Source organism: Pterocles gutturalis, unplaced genomic scaffold (assembly GCF_000699245.1).
Source record: "Pterocles gutturalis isolate BGI_N339 unplaced genomic scaffold, ASM69924v1 scaffold22296, whole genome shotgun sequence".
NCBI classification, from domain to species: Eukaryota; Metazoa; Chordata; class Aves; order Pterocliformes; family Pteroclidae; genus Pterocles; species Pterocles gutturalis.
The window spans coordinates 25,388-41,837 of NW_010101075.1; the positions used below are offsets into that span (position 1 = coordinate 25,388).

At 35.5% G+C, this 16,450-nt stretch overlaps 1 protein-coding gene across 2 annotated transcripts; it reads right to left on the bottom strand.

Annotated features, from left to right (window-relative positions):
• Positions 1-200: 200 nt before the first annotated feature.
• On the bottom strand, positions 201-15,713 carry NEXN (nexilin (F actin binding protein)). 2 transcript variants are annotated; one of them, XM_010082093.1, is made up of 12 exons: positions 15,687-15,713; positions 14,306-14,497; positions 14,088-14,169; positions 13,852-14,000; positions 12,536-12,577; positions 11,264-11,458; positions 11,012-11,185; positions 8,767-8,952; positions 4,382-4,579; positions 2,793-3,014; positions 1,606-1,791; positions 201-1,148 (listed from the first exon to the last, which is right to left on the bottom strand). In XM_010082093.1, exons 1-12 carry the CDS (start codon positions 15,711-15,713, stop codon positions 777-779), a joined length of 2,025 nt encoding a protein of 674 aa, XP_010080395.1. In that variant the 3' UTR covers positions 201-776. The 2 variants fall into 2 exon arrangements, with proteins under 2 accessions (XP_010080395.1, XP_010080403.1); XM_010082101.1 differs by lacking the exon at positions 14,306-14,497.
• Between the last annotated feature and the right edge of the window lie 737 nt (positions 15,714-16,450).

The window sequence follows — 16,450 nt, forward strand, 5'->3', positions numbered from 1 at the left end:
CATTTTAGCATTAAAAAATAAGAAGTTTTACAAATAAATGCCAGACTGTAAAGATTGCTACAAGCCTTACTGCGATAGTTTTTACTTTTGGATTATCAGCTGCATAGGTTGGTAACGAGTGTAACAGTTTAAATGCAAGCCCATTTTAAAACAAAAGAACTAGTGGTCTTTGAAACAAAACAACAAAAGTGAGCAGTTATGTCATCTTTTATTCTTTAAAAATAGTACACTGGGGTTTTTGAAAATCATCAATAAGTATTTCCTTTTGCCAGTTCAGTGCCTCTGGGATAAAGTAAAACAGCTTAAATATTCAGTGTTCATGCAAAATATACCAATAGATTTACACTACTACACAAGTTTCCAGATTGTGTATTTTGCTTTATACTATTACACAACAGTTGGTCTTCAAATGTGGGAGCACTATTATAATTCAGGTTTTTCCTTTAGTCGATCTTTCATACATTTGATTCCTTCTTTTTAGCCTTTAATACTGATTTTTGTATTGAGCAAGGAACCTTGACACTCTCACAATTTGAAGGTTATTCTTATCTGATGCAGGAATGACAAATCAATGCATATCCTTGCTTTCTTTAGTTGGCCCCATCAGAGAAAGAGATGATGCAATAAGAAAGTTTTGAGGGGAAGGAAGATTCCAGCTAAAGTAGAGCATTAGTAGTCATCAGCTAGAAAATAGAAGGGTTAAGAGAAACAGATAATTAATTTTCATAATAGGAAAGATGCAAGAAGAGTATTTGAGAATTAAGTGAATTAAAATGCTAACTCTTACTTTCAATGGTGAGAATACAGGTGCTAGCAGATGTGCCTCTGTTGTTGACTGCTTTACACATATATTCCCCTTCATCTTCTGGGAAGGTTTCTGGCAAGTAAAGGCAATATGTTTCTCCTCTTTCAATGTATTGATAGTCCTCAGAGTCCTGCAACATTTCCCCCTCAAACCACCATGTAACTTCAGGTTTCGGTTCTCCAGTAATTTTAACTGTAAATCTCACTGGCTCGCCATCAACAACTGATGTGTTTTTAAGTGGCTTCTTGAACCAGGGAGCTCCAGATCGAGCTTGATCCTCCTCGTCTTCGCAAGTAGAACCATTAATAATGCTTCCCTCTTCTTCTTCTTCCTCTTCCCTTTTCTGTTTTAAAATAAGTCAGTTCAGAATATTTAACCTGGCAATAGCAATATGCCTGCTAATGATACATATTTAATTACAGAAAATTTACTCCATTTCTGAGAAGGGGAAATGCCACACTCATCCTCACTAGATAACATAAGGCACTGAATCTGGATATGGAACAGGGAGTAGAATGCATTTTAATGAGGCTGGAATCTTGGGGTAAAATATAGGCATGAATGTAGATTCCATTTTTCAGACTATTCAAAGGATACAATGGACTGTCTTTGCCATATCTCTCATACCCTTCAAGAATACATGAAAACACCAATAGCAATTTTACATTACTGCAGCAATTTATGGCAGCTGTTAAGTATAATGTTCCTTTTGTAACTCTGGCAGTGTTGCCATCAGTGGTAATCAGATGCTAAGTTAAACGACACTTAGGACTGAAGACAAGGTACTTTGTAATTTATACCTTCTGTAACGCTGCATCAATTTCTTTTTGTTCGAACTGCATGCGTAGTAATTTCTGTTCTTCAATTCTCCTCTGTTCCTCTTCTTCCCTGGCTCTTGCCATTTGTTCAAAACGGGCCTTCATGTTTACTTTATGAGTAAACGGAGCCTCAGATTTCTTGGCTGGTCTCACATCTACCTCCTCATCCTTGGGGGGGGGGGGGGGCGAAAAACAAAGAACAACCCCCATCCTTGGGGGGGGGGGGGAAATTAAAACCAGGACTTATACACATTTAAAAGGTAATTAGTTGATAATAAAGCTGGTTTTGTAGAGCAGTAACTGAGCAAAGCCACCCGGAGTCCTCTTTTTCTCAGAGGTTTGTTTAATGTTGGGTTTAAGATCAAGTCTTGTACTAATTTATCTCGGGGACAGAGCAAATACTTGCAAAATTAATTTCAGAAATGTTAGGTAGAAAAATACTCCTAAAGATTTATTTTCATATAGAAGTTGAATACTGTCCTGTAGCAAGTGACTTTCATGTCATGATGTTATGGTAGCTTCAACACCTAACACAGTTTGACTGTATAGAAACACAATTACAGTGTTGGTCATTAAATTAAAAGCTCGAAAATAAAAGATAGGCTTTGAGCTGATACTGAAGTGACTGACTACTGTGGATAGGAACCTCAGAATGAGGCTCAGATCAGGCTTACTACTGTTAAAAGTTTCCTGCACTGCCACGTGATTATCATCATGAAAGCTCACATTGGTGTTTTGGGTCACAGAGTTGGTTTATTGGTTATAGTGGTAGCTTAATTTTCTTGTTTTTCTCCTCTGAAAAAATCAGAGAGTTTCCAGTCTGAAGCACAGATAAGTGGGCATCCTTCTCTGCTCTGCCCTGAGAAATGAGACTTGAGACTGAGATAAACAGACTTGATCTTCAAATTGTTGTTGTTATGATGCCAAGTTTAGGACTTGGAGCAGAAAAACATCTCTGCTTGACCAGATGACTAATAATAAACTCGTGCTCTTTCCTTTAGAGATGCTGAGGGGAGACTTTCTCATGCATCCAAAGGAGGGAACAGGAAAGAAGGGACAAAATAATTTTGGAAATAGAGCAAAGTTTGGTAAAAGCAGCAGCACTGTCTACTTCTGGATCATTATTGTGCTAGTTAAGTATATCATTAACATATACAGAAGCAACTGACCTCTTGAAATTTTTCAGCTTCCCTTTCTCTTATTTCTTCATCCATTGCTCTTCTCTTAGCTCGCTCTTCTTCAATCTTCTTCTGTATTTCTTCTTGAGACAATTGTCCTATTTTTTCAAACTTGCTTTTTAAGTTCTTTGCCTGAATAGAACCACTTCTTTTTAGCTTTATTAATTCTTCATATTCTTTGCTTAGCTCAAAAGTCTCAGATTCTTCTTCCAGCTGTTCAGAAATTACAGAATTTGTGAGATGGAAAATGCCCTGGTTATTTTTACTACCTGTTCTCCCTACAGGTAGGTATAACTTAAATAACTCAGAGAACTGTTCAAGTGTATTGAAATCAGCAAAGGGACTTTTTCCCTCTAATTTCTTTTTTTTTTTTTTTCACTTGATAGTCTCAGGATTACTGTGTTTGTATCACATCTAAACTAGATACAGATTTAAAAATACCTTCGTTGAATGTACCCATTGTTCAAGGATTGATGTAAATAAACCACCCTTCACAGACTCAGAAAACCAGACACATAGCAATACAAAAAATTTAAGATATCCTGGATCTGTAATTTACCTCTCTGACTTACTGGCAGTATGATATGAAATGGGTTTCTTGTTAAACAGAAAAATTATTACTTTTTTTTTTTTTTTTTAATTCAGTAAAAAGCAAATGAGATTTCAGGTTGTCATGGCTGGAAAAGAAATAGCAGTTCTGGATCCTCCAGTCAAACCACATCTGAAGCTGTAACTGTTGATGTTTTACTCCCTCCTTTTATAACCTCTGACTGACAGTAAAGATGTATATGCATTTTAGTTGGATGTCTCTGTCTCTCCCTTCTTCCCCAGGATGTAATACAAAATTTACTTTAAAATTTCACAGGCTCTAGAGTCTTTATTACTCTAGCTTTGCTTAACAAAAATAAATAAATAAATGTAGTCCTCTGACACTGAAAAGGGAATAATAAAGAATTGCCACCCACAACCAAATCAAATTGAAGTGTGGAGTTCATGAACATGATGTTTTTAGACATTTGGAATGCAAAGCAAATTTTGTGTGTGATTTTTAAAATCATCTGTGACAGTCTTCAGACTCTTGATACACTGATTAGAAATAAGTTGAGGCCACGGTAATTCTTTCCTAATTAGTTAACACAGCATTCCCACGAGGAGAAGCAAGAATTTTGCTCTCCTACTTTCATTTTTGTATCTTCTTTTGGGAACTAGATGTTTCTGTTCTCCCAATATTGTAAATATTACATAATAGTTTTTGTAATACTGTAGAATTTTTATATATGACTGTAAAATAAAACTACAAATTTGAGATTTTGCTTCTACTTTAAGGGTGGCAAGGGATAAAAGCACTTTCCTGGTAGATTAGTGATAAAAATATTTTTCTTATTATATATCAAGTTATGTTTTAAATAGATGTTCTATTTTTCATTTTCACATAATACTGAAATTACTTAAAATTAGTAATTTAATTTAAAAAACTTGCAGTTATGGTCTTAAACTTTGAGATTCTAGTAATTAACTGAAATGATCTGTATCTTTTTATTCAGCACACGTATACATACAGCACACACACATATACAAACCTCTCCCATTTCTTGTCTCAACTGTTGAAATTCTTGCTTTTCCATTTCCAACTTCTGCCTACGCTCTTCTTCTGTGCGTCTCTTTTCTTCTTCCATTTTTTGTCTCAGCAACTCCTCAAAGTTAATTTCCAGTTTACCAGGTATGAGAGATTCTTGAGAAACTGTTTTAAACATTTCTGGTGATTCATCATCCAGCACCTGCTGGAAATTCAGAGCGTTAATGGTACAACCTGAAGGTACCAGTGATGGAATCACAGCATTGCTCAGACACTTGCAGTACATAAAGATAACCAAGTATTTTGCCACATCTGCCACAGTACAGTAAGAGACAATATAACAAGTGGGTGTTCCTCTACTGCTTTGAGAAGGGAGTGTGTTTGGGGGGGGGGTTGTATTTGACTTGAGTTCTTTATTATGACAATGCTAAACTTTTAGAATTAAGATCAAGGTGTTTATTAAGTGCAGTCTTTTTTGCGAGGCGATGGAGAGGATGTTCTTTAGATGCAGCTTTGGGGCCTGAGGCAATTCATTCCTGTTTATTTCACAGACTGTCATTAGACAAAGCAACCTGTTTAAATGTCATTGCTCTTAACGCCCAGGTACATGTACCTGTAATCTTTTTCTAAGCAAAATGAATTATATTCCCGTTCTTAAGCAATATTAGTATTCCTAGTAAGGATAACTGAACAGAATTTTCTACACACAACTCTTTTGTGCACAGGTTGATTACACTAAGTTGTGTTGCCAGTTCGTTGCTTTGTGCAACCGGACAGCAAGGGTTTCCTCCTCCTTTCCCTGGCCTTTTCTCAGGCTTCTGAGTAGGGTTGGGCTTTGATGGTCATTCATGAGCAGTTCGCTTATTTTGTAGATTAGTTCATAAGAAGGTGGTAGGGCCTAGGAAAAGCGATTTTCATTACTTGCAAAAACAGGAGGTGTAAGAACAAATATTTTATCAGACCGAATTTCTTGAAGGAAAGCATTGCTAACATATGAAGCAGTATGCTACAAAAATGGCCAGATAGCATGACAGTCTGAGTTATGCAGAAAGATTTTAAAATAACTTCTTGATAAAACCTATGTATGTTTGTGCATGTAACTGTAAACTTATTAACAGAGATTGTCTCAATCAACGGGAACATTCTGTAGATAAAGGTGTGAGATGAGATCAGATACTGATCTAGAACTGTGTTGTGATGTAGCTTTTGGCACTATTTAGTCAGCGCACATTTGAAAAGCCGTGTGGCAAACATTGAAGAGTCCAATGTGCCTTTAACTATAGGCATTCCCAACAGCAGTCATCAGTCAAATGCTAGAAAGAATTTAAGGAGTAAAACTTCCATGTGAGAGAATGTTTTGACTAGCTTTATAAAGAAACAGAGAAGAAATATCTTTTAAAACATTCTTTGGCGCTCCCTTTTCTCTTTATTGCTGCTTACTGCCATTGTAACTTACACCTTTCCTTTCACTGCTGTTTGTGCGGAAATATCTTTTAAAAGATTCTTTGGCGCTCCCTTTTTATTGCTGCTTACTGCCATTGTAATTTACACCTTTCCTTTCACTGCTGTTTGTGCCATCTTACTTCATACCACTGTCTTGACCTACTTTGCCCATATCCCTTTTTATTTGTCACAGCTATTTCAATAGTTTTTTGGCCCAATCCCACTGCTATTCACTATAGATTTCCTTCAGATTTTCCCTCTGAGCAAGCTTGGAGTTGGACTTCAGCCCTACCATTCCTTCCATTCTTCATTCGTTTTGCATAGTATGAGCATATTTGCTGAAATTGTGTTATGGAGAAGTGGAGTCAGAAAGCAAAGCTGTGAACTGTTTCCTTTAATGAAAACAATGCATAGCCACTTTTTTTTTTTTTTTTTTTTTTTTGAGAGGCTAACCACAGCTAAATTAGCAAAGAAATGGGAAAGTCTCTTGCTTGTCATGCATTAGTTCATATGCTCACTACTTTAAGAAGATACAGAACCTAAGTGAATGGAAGCATTAATTCAAAATTTACCTGTGTATGTATGTCTAAACTTTAAAAATCTGTACATATGAGCAAACACTAGCAGCTGCCTACTCTGTACTTTTGACTCGCCAAGTTATGAAAAGACAGTAAGCCAACTTATTCCTGGTTAAAAAAACAGGACAAAAAGGAGAAAATTCAGATGAATTGTGTGATTCACAAAACCCTTGTGGTTAGGTCAGTAAATATTTTAGCCATATTTTGTGAAGTGAGACCCTACTTTTTTTTTTTTCTGCAAAGTAGGAACAGATGGTAGTGAGAAACAGTCCTGCAATAACCATGGTTTGCAGCGCAGTCAACTGATTTTCAGTGGGCAGTGACTGATACAAAGTAGAACTTTTTTTGTTCATGCTAAGAGAGATTCTTTATACAGTCTCCAGTGGAAAGAGACTGACAGATGATACATGGATGCTTCAGTCTGAGAGTGATAACATTGATGGTGGGAAGCATGTAAAGATACATGTAGCACAAGTAAATGTGGAATAGGGAGATCCTTCCAAAAGGACATGGCATTTGTGTTCTCCAGCAGCACTATTACTACTTCTGTGTGTGTATACTTTCAAACAATAAATTAAAATGAATAAACATGAAGAAGGTTCTAAAATAACTACTTAATTTAAATGCTTAAATAAAAATTGAATGTGAGGTTTTACTACTGAAAAAGATGGCTAATGCCTTCTTAAAATGTTTAAAAGCAGCTGCTACATTGTGGCGCTGTGTAAAATAGCGAAAGCGTGGACTTTGAAGCATATATGCTGAAAATACCTATGACTGAACATGTACTTAGTTATTTTTTTAAATTAGTGAGCATTTTCACTGTCTGTGGATACAGTGCAATCTATGCTGCATCTAATGGATTAAACCCTGTTTAATCAGTGAGCCTTTGCTTGCCCAGACACTTGAGCTTAGGTTCTTGCTACACTGAGGCAGAAAAAAAAAAAAAAAAAGAGAGATTCTCAAGAAAGCAGGAAAAAACAGAGGACAGTATGTACTTTCTTTGCTTTCCTTTGGTTGTCTTCTAGCTTTTCATTAAAAATTATAATGGCAGAAGTCCAGCAGCACTTTATTTTTTTTTTTTTTCCTAGTGGCTTTAGATTTATTTTCTCTCTCAGGAGGTATGGACAGACACTATTTTCCATAGTTGCTTACCAGTACAATATCAAATACAAAATTACATTATAGTTTCTCTGGGTAGTCTTTCAGCATAGAGGTCTTGTCTTTGGCCCACTTTTCAGGCAGAGGGAGCACTGCTAGCAGTATTAGTAGTCATACAAAGCTTTATTTTGACTCAAAAGAATTGCTTTGAATGATGAAGAAAATTTTATTAGGCATGCGGTTGGTCTTTCCCAATAAAACCATAGAGGGGAATGTAGGAAGACACTGCCAGATGGGCGGGTTATTCCACAGTTCAGTATGGCATGTCTTGCCCTTTTGAAACAAACAATATTTAGTTTTAGTTGTTAGTTGTGTAATTTAATCCTGTATTTCCTAACATCCACCAATACATAACTGGTTTATACCTAAAAGCCTGCTGAAACTTGAAAATGTTGGAATAAGCATGAAGGATACAGTGAAAAGCTCCATGCTAGTTATAAATAATGTTGTTGCCACCCTCTGAAATCAGGCCTTTCTCTGCTGTCAGGTAGTGTCAGTATGTCAGTCCTAGGTCCCTGAAAATTTGTCTTCAGTATAACCTTAACTCAAATTTTAGAAGTCATTGCATGTCACAGAGACCTGTATTTGTCTAAGGAAATTCAGTATTAAGAATTGTTCTAATGGTAAATGCCACAAGTTACTTTTTCTGTTTCTCTGAACAAGCAATGAAATAAAAGAAAAACATCAATTAGCTTAGTTCAGCCTTCTTTGTTTTTTCTTCTTAAAGGGCCACAGATGACTATAAAACTTGTATGTCCAGTGAGTGTTTTTCTAGGATGTCATTAATTCTGCTTTAGCTAGCAAGAGCTGTTTGGTGGACACGCTGTAAAGGTAGGGAGATACACTTGGAGAAGCAAAAGGGATTGCTCTTCCCCCAAAAAACAACCCAACAAACCCTCCTTCTGAAAACATTTTGTTTTTCAAGTTTGTTGCATCATTCTACCCATTGGACACAATATCTGATTTTGACTCAACTACTTGAAATAATTTTTAGGTTTGCTGGAGGAGGGATTATTCTGTGGTGATTTTTGGTAAATGAACTTCATTAGTTTACCCTCCTACCTTCTAATAAGTAGTGAGGTGAACTAATGAATGCAGGAGCTGAATAATGCATTCCTAACTGTACTGAAAGATTTTTCCCAGAGCTGCTTTCTAGTTCATCGGAGACTTGGGTAAAAATTAAACTATATACTAAACAAAAATGCCATACCATGTTCTTCCTTGCTTCAGCAAATGCTCTTTTCTCCTCTTCTATGCGTCGTCTTGCATCTTCTTCTGCTTTCCTTTTTTCCTCTTCTCTCCTCTGTCTTTCCATCTCCTCAAAACTGAGTCTGAGTCTACCAGGGCGGAATTCTTTAACAGAATTTTCAGATTCTTCATCGCCACCTTCATTTATCTTTAAAGAACAGTGAGAGGAAAAAATAGAAAGGACTTACCCAACCATAAAAATATTCTTTATAGTAAATAAATACTCCATTAATTCCTTTCTGATGTTTTAGAAATGTTTTTTTCTCCTGGGGGAAAACATGTATCAAGAGTTTGGTTCCTATAAGAAACATTTTAGTCTTGGCTTTAGCCATGGGAGGGAGAAAACAAATTTATTTCAGTATCCTATATGTAGCTTCTATAATTTTTAAAAATACAAGTGCGTAATTCAAAGAACAATGTGTTCTCAGGAAAGGGTGAACAATTAAGTATATATTTTATGGTCTCAGAGTTGGAGCCTTTGACTGTAAACCACTCATTCACTTTCTATACATCACTTTCATAGACCTTTAGTCCACCAAGTCTTTTTGTTTGCATATAAATTGTTTTCACCAATGCACTTACCAGTTAAAAAAAAATGCTGTAGAGTTTTATAGCAAAACTGAATCATTTAACACTTTGCTATTACTCCAGACTGAGATTTTTGTTTCTTTTCTTTTTAGACATTTAATCATCACTGAAGAAAGGGAATTGAGATAGATACTCTGATCTCTTCACTATTGCTTGTCTCCAGTGAACACTTATCTGCTAAGAGGAGCCTGTGGTTTGCAAACTGCAATCGAGGACAAAAGAACAAACCATTTCAGAAGATATCTCAGAGTACTTTATTTGTTAATGGAGGAAATGGACCAGGAACTGTCAGAGTACTGATATTCCAGATTTCTGTATGCTGCAGGCAGCCCTGGGACTGGTATGTGGGGTAGCCAGTTAAGGGAATTACAGAAATCTTTTATTTGGAATTCGTAGGGGAAAAAACTCTTCCTTTAGGAAAACTTTTGACTTCAAATTTTGACAACCACTGATATCAGATAAAACTGTATGTTAGAAAATTTATTGAAATAGAGAATTTGTAACTTTATATTACTTGGTTAATAAACGCATATACATAAGGGTGGGAGATGTGAACAAAACTTCAGTTAGAATGGCTAGTGCCTTCATGGAGTTCTCTGTCCTTCATTTTCTTCCCTCTTCTCCTTCACTAGTATCCCCTGCCAACTCCCAAATAAAAAGAAAAAAAATTCTGTTATTGACATGATGTCAAGGTTATTGGTGTGGAAAGGTTAAGTGACTTACTGGACGTGGGGGTGGAGGAGTAAACTACAATTTGTGTATCTGTCTAGGACTAGAACCCTTAAAGTTATCAAATTCCTAGGGATAATATTTCCAAAGATTTAATGCAAGATTAAAATTTCATTTCTCATTAATCTTCTTTGTATGTGAATTAACAAAATCATAACGATCGTGACTGTGCAGGGAAAATTATTTAAATACAGAACTTAAAAAATGCTTTTGGAAATGGAGTATAGTAAAGTGAGGAAATATAGAGCTAAGGTATCTGGTATATCTCATGGTGTATGATCCCTTTACTATGAGCAAAGAAACTGTAGTGAGGTCTGTTTACAGTTGATCTAGAATAAGTCTGGCTTATGATAAATAACACATATGGAGGCGGGTTTGCAAGTAATAGAAAACACGAATTGTGAGCTACAATTCTGACCATTTGGGGCTTAATCTTGTAATTTCTAGTATATTGTTTATGTCAATACATACAAGAGAACTGATCTTTTTTCCCTTCATAAGAGAAAAGCTGTAACTGATGTATTTATCATATTTATAAATAGATATGAGAATAAGAAATAGCATTATGCTACTACAGAATGTTTTCATCAAAGGCTGGTTACTGAAACAGCTGAAGCACTGTTTAAGAACAAAACAGACAACTAATTATCTTCTTGAGGACTTAGAGCTTAAGGTACAACAAAGTGTAGATATAAAACCCTCTAAGATTGCTGGCAATTTGGTCACTGAGTTAGAACTAAGGTCTTTCAAAAATCAATGGTGACACAAGTTTCAGACTCTTAACAGCTTGAAATATAGTTAAGGATTAAGAAAAAAAAGATACAGGAGAGAACATAAAAGCATATCCTATGTGAAAATTCTGTAACAACATGAACAGGACATGCATTTACCATTTGCTGTCTAGCTTCTTCAAAGGCACGTTTTTCCTCTTCTAAACGCTGTCTTGCTTCTTCCTCTGCTTGCCGCCTTTGATTTTCCTGTCGTTGTCTTTCAAGTTCTTCAAATGTTACTTTCAGCTTACCAGGAGATAGAGGTTCTTGTGTTTCATTGTCTTCATTTGCACCCTGTGTAAGAAAATTGCAATAGTTATATCTTCAATAATAGATATTTATTTCTTAGGTATTTTTAGATGAGTGGTTTACCATGACAAATGAAAGGCACTTGGTTTCCTTAAGGAATCGATTTTGTTCCTCATATTTTAGCTTCATTTCTTCATCCTGTCTCTCTCTTTGTTTTGCTCTCTCCTTTCCCGTGTTCTCAAAGTTTATTTTCATCTTCGCAGGTGTTTTGGTGGGTTTTACAGGCACTACTGTAACTAGCAGTGAATCATCCCCTTCCTGTCCAAAAAGATACTTATTATATTTTCATAAAACTTCTAGATAGACTCATTTCCTAATGAAACTGCTGTTTTTACCTTTGTGCACCAAAGCTTAAAAAAGAATTACTTGTATAAACCCATCTGCCTGAGGCAGTCACTAGTTTTCTTGTAATATCTGAAGAGCATCAAGGCTGAATTATATTTTAAACATAACTGCTGGCAAGCTCCTTAATGTCTTTACATATTTGCATTAACTGTTCATCATAAATATTCATGGTTTGGAGAGGAACAGGTGAAGTTTTGAGTACATAGCAATTGTAGCCACGCTCTAGTTCCAGTCTTACATTTACTAAGTAAAGGATATTCTACGGTTGGAAGAAGCTATTATTTCTAGAGAGCAATTTGTAATTTGTCAGGCAGAATAATGTTTTGAAGGATGTTGCCACTTCTAAACTATATTCACAACTTACTTGCAAAATACATTTTACCCAGTTTTCTTCACAAAATACCTTGACTAACAGGGATACTGTCAAATAACTTAATAATGGGGTTTTGTTGGGGGTTTTTTGTCTTTCCAAAACCATAGTAGGAATGTGATTTTCTTGTTTTAGTGAAAGACAATAGGACCTTTGAAGCCAGCTTTATGAAATTAAACACTTACTTGCAAGATTTAAAATCCAAACCCATATGGAGGGGGGGGGGGGAAGTTAACTAAGGTGTTCAAACATCTGTATATTGACAGAATCCTCTTTTAATTTCAAGTTTAAGGCAAAGAGCTTTTAAGATGATACTTCCCAAAGCGAGAAGACTTAAGAGTATCGTTGCCAGTATACCTCAAGTTATTCTGGTGGCTTTGAATATTTACATTTTAGACGTTTTTAACTAACCACAAAGTATTTATAGTGCAGACTCTATTTCAAACTTAAATAACTTCATATCAAGTACAGACATAGATTTTGTGTATTTTAAAGATTTGTTAGTTTTTTGGTTGAATTTTAATTAGGTATTTGTGTGCCCTTTTCCCAGCCCAAATTACAGTAATAAAACAAAGTGAATAAAAATGTAGGTGAACATTTCTTTAAAAAAATCTGATTACCTCTGCTGCTGATTCAGTTCCCGTATTGTTAAAGTCATCAATCTATTAAATGAGAATTTCACATGATTACATTACTTTGGCTCTTTGCCTTAGATTTGCAAACATAGAACTGGAAATTCTTTTTGTATCAGTGATATGGATGTAGCACTTAAATTCACAGAGATGGTAATGATTGAACCTTTGTCGGAATACTTCAGATAGGTTAGCTTGTTGAGGAAGAGGGAACATGACATAAAACATCATACAGAAAGTACGCTAAAGCATTCTTAACACTTCAGTGACGAACCCAGTACTTTAGATGTCTATTCTTCATGCAAGTGACATTGTCTTCCCCTCAACTCCTGCAAAAAGCCTGTTACTGTATTTGTTTCACATGGTGTCTTTATATGTTACTGTCTAAAACTAATGTACTTTCTAAAATTCTACACGGTATATGCTTCTGCCTTTCAGAGTAGATTAAATATATGCTAGATAAATTTCCAGTTAAAAGTCCAGTTTTAACAACATTAGAAGTCTTAGTAGAAAATACTATCCTTGTTGAAAACTAGCTCCTCCTATAGCACTTCTTCTTACAACGAAAACAAACCTAAATTAAGTACTACTATATTTTGGTTAAATAAAAATTCACTTATGGTTCTAGTCTGTCATTTAGATGTTCACTTTCACTGCAGTGTTTGCACCTCTGAAGAAAACTTTAAAAGGAATTAAATATGATACCCCAATGCAAAATTCTACAAAGGACAAAATGTGCTTTATTGGCATCAACAGAAGTTGGAGTCTTTTCACATATATATGCAACAAAGATTCACAAAGTGGCAAAGGAATAAAACAGGATGTGAATCTTCACGATTTATGACTTTTAATGCATTAGTATCTTCTAACTTTTGCCTGCTGATGGCATTTTCCTATTTCTTCTTTCTTGCCTTAGTTTATCTGTCACTGACCTGTGTTAACTAATGTATAAGCAAAAAATGTCTAAAATAAGGGTTGGTAAAATACAAGAAACATTTTAAAATTAGTTTAGTAAATTCTATAAACTCTTGTATCCATATGACACCAAAATTTGTGCTTGATTCACATTCCTCCCAGGTTTATGCCTGCCTGGTTTTGTCTGTAACTCGAGTTTAGTGCTTAAAAAAATAGAAGTAAAATGAAGATTCTCTGAACGCTGTTCCCCACTTCCATCCCATTGAGCATCTCACGTGTAAATCACCACTATCAGAAATCTTAAGATCAAATCCTTCTGATCAATACAACACATTTTTTCTTGTGTTGATTGTTTACAATTATATCCTATTGTGGTCAGATGAACATACCTCCAGTGCTTTTTTTGCTAATTCTCTTTGAATTTTTCTTTTCTCAATCATATCTTGTTCAATTCTACGCTTTCTTTCTTCTTCTGTCCTTTTCCTTTCTTCTTCTTGCCTTTGCTTCTCCATTTCTGCAAACTTGCCTTTAACGGTTCCTGTGAGTATGAAATAACACCGTTCAGTAGTTACATCTAATACTTATCTAGTGAATTATGTTGCCTTTAAAATCGGGCCTCTCTTACCTATTAGCTTTGGAACGTAACCTTTCTCTATTTTAGATGATTTTGTGTCATCGTCTTCATCAGATCCAAGCAGTTCTTTCATCTAATTGTTGAAAAACAAAAATTGTCTTTATACCTTAAATAAAATGCCAATATTAATGTCTTAAAATAATGTGACAAGATTTATACATATAATATTGAACATTAAAATAACACAAAATATTTGCAAAGAAAATAACCTCCTGCTTTCTCCTGTTCCATTCTCTCTCTCTAACATATTGTTCTTTTCTTCTTTGTTTTTCATCTCTAGATCTCCTTTGATTTCTTTCTTCCCTTGCTTTCTGCATAGCTTCAAATTTATCCTTTACATCACCCTTGTGAAGCTTGGGCACATAGGATTTTTGGACCGGTTTAGATGAAGAAAGCAGAATCTTGGTGAAGATATAGAAGAAATGAAGATAAGAAAAAGAAAGTTGAAACAGATGGACAGAAACATTTTGATAGACTGGATTAGAAAGAATGTAAGAACAAAAAAAAGAAGTGCATTTGGGATTATGAACTTTGTGCCACTAGCCATCATCTGTTAAGCATCATTGTATTTGTTCATAAATAGTAATAAATACTAAAGCATCCCAAACAACTTTTAGCATTGTATTAAACTTAGGCTGTAAGTAATTGTAATGAAGATCTACATAACTAAGTATATGAACTATGTGAATGTACATTTTCAATTACTATGGCTTTAAAAATTGGATTCAGATTTATATTGTTGCTTTGAATCATAAGCAGTCACTAAAGAGCCTCTCTACTGCTCCCATTTAAAACAGATGTGAAGGCACAGACATACAATATATGTTTTCTTCTGCAACACTTCAACAGCCATATATCGTTTTTAAATAAATAGTATTATTTGTTCATTTAAAACTTCCAATACATTATATACTTATTTTTTTAATATTTAGAGAAACTCTGAAGTCTGGTGATTTTGTGTTATAAAGTGTCAAGATCACTGGACTTGCAGGACTCTGATACTGATACTGGACACTTCTTTGCCAATGCTTACTCTGTGTGTGTCCAAACAGTAAGAGAAGTTCCTACTTTTCAGAACTGCTGTGAAGTTTTCTCTCTTTTAACTGTAATGACTACAGGAAAGTTCTCAACCCAGTAATGCTGAGAAAACTGGCTGAAAACATTCCATGTTTCATATTTTCCACCTAAACCAATAGTTTTTGTTCCTGCTTTTGTTCCTGTTGCTTAGCGAGTCTACATAGAAGAAGAAATACTTGAAGTAGCCTGGTATTTACATTTTAGAATCAGATGTGAATGTTGTCCTGAATCCCCCCCCAACATTTAAAGTTTCTTCATATTTTGTCGCCTTTAGTTTGCCTTCCTCCTTCAGCTTTTTTTAATAACAGTAAGAACATATTTTGCAGATTCCATCAAATCAGATCATTTCCTTAAACTACTCTCAAGTACCTTTCCATTCTCTTAAAATAATAGCAACACCATCAGACTTACGGTATAATTGTTTGTCTTTTACAATTGGTTGTAATTACTCTTTTTGCAAGCGTCAGTTGTAAATTACTACATTATTTTGATTACTTTAAAATTGGTACATACCTCAGTTTTCTGTGCAATGTCATTCATGGCTACTGTGTTGTGCTCTGCACCTGGTATGTTTAAGATTGCTTTCAGCTTCTACCTGAAAGAAACAGTTGTAGTTATATTCCTTTCTTTTCCTTTTAAATTATACTTTTACCATCTTCCTGTAAATAAGTTTGCATAGGCTGAAATTGATGTATCACAATTTCATTTGGTCCTTTGAGGCTTTTGAAGACATGAATAGGTCCTAAGTATGCAACAGTAATTAAAAGAACAAACTTATGATTCACTATTCATGTTCATAACCCCTCTATATAGTCCTAGATGCTGGTTTTTAATTTCCATTAAAAAAAAAAACAAACCAAAACTTGGAGCCAAGCTCTGACTGCCTTGTCTGGTGTGTTACGAAACTGGTTTTTTTCAATACCCATGCTAGCAGAAAGGAATGTGCTCTGCACCTCTGCTGCTCCGCTTCAGTCTGATGTACGAGCCAGTGAGCTCAGATTGCACGAAGGCTGCAGAGTGCTCAGGCCAAAACCCCACAGCTTTCTGGAGATGCTGTTTCACCTTTATCCGGCTGGTAGGTGGAAAGGTGGCCCGGTGGCTGGGGGACCTACCTGCATTTCAGAGGTGCAGCTGGATCTCCTGCCTGGGGGAATGCTCTTGCTTGAGTCTCAGCCAGGCTGGCAGCTCTCTCAGCTCTTCACCCAACGTAGGAATACAAAATAGTGCTTTCCTTTCTCCTAGGGCTACTCTAGGAAAAACTAGTGCTAAAAACTATG

Bases quoted from the DNA above. Each gene is read 5' to 3' on its own strand.
- NEXN (XM_010082093.1), bottom strand. From the start codon at position 15,713: ATGAATGACATTGCACAGAAAACTGAG. The intron at 8,953-11,011 runs GTAAATGCATGT...TGTTCTTTAAAG, and splicing joins AAGAAGCTAGACAGCAAATG to ATAAATGAAGGTGGCGATGA. The intron at 1,149-1,605 runs GTATAAATTACA...ATTTTAAAACAG, and splicing joins TTGATGCAGCGTTACAGAAG to AAAAGGGAAGAGGAAGAAGA.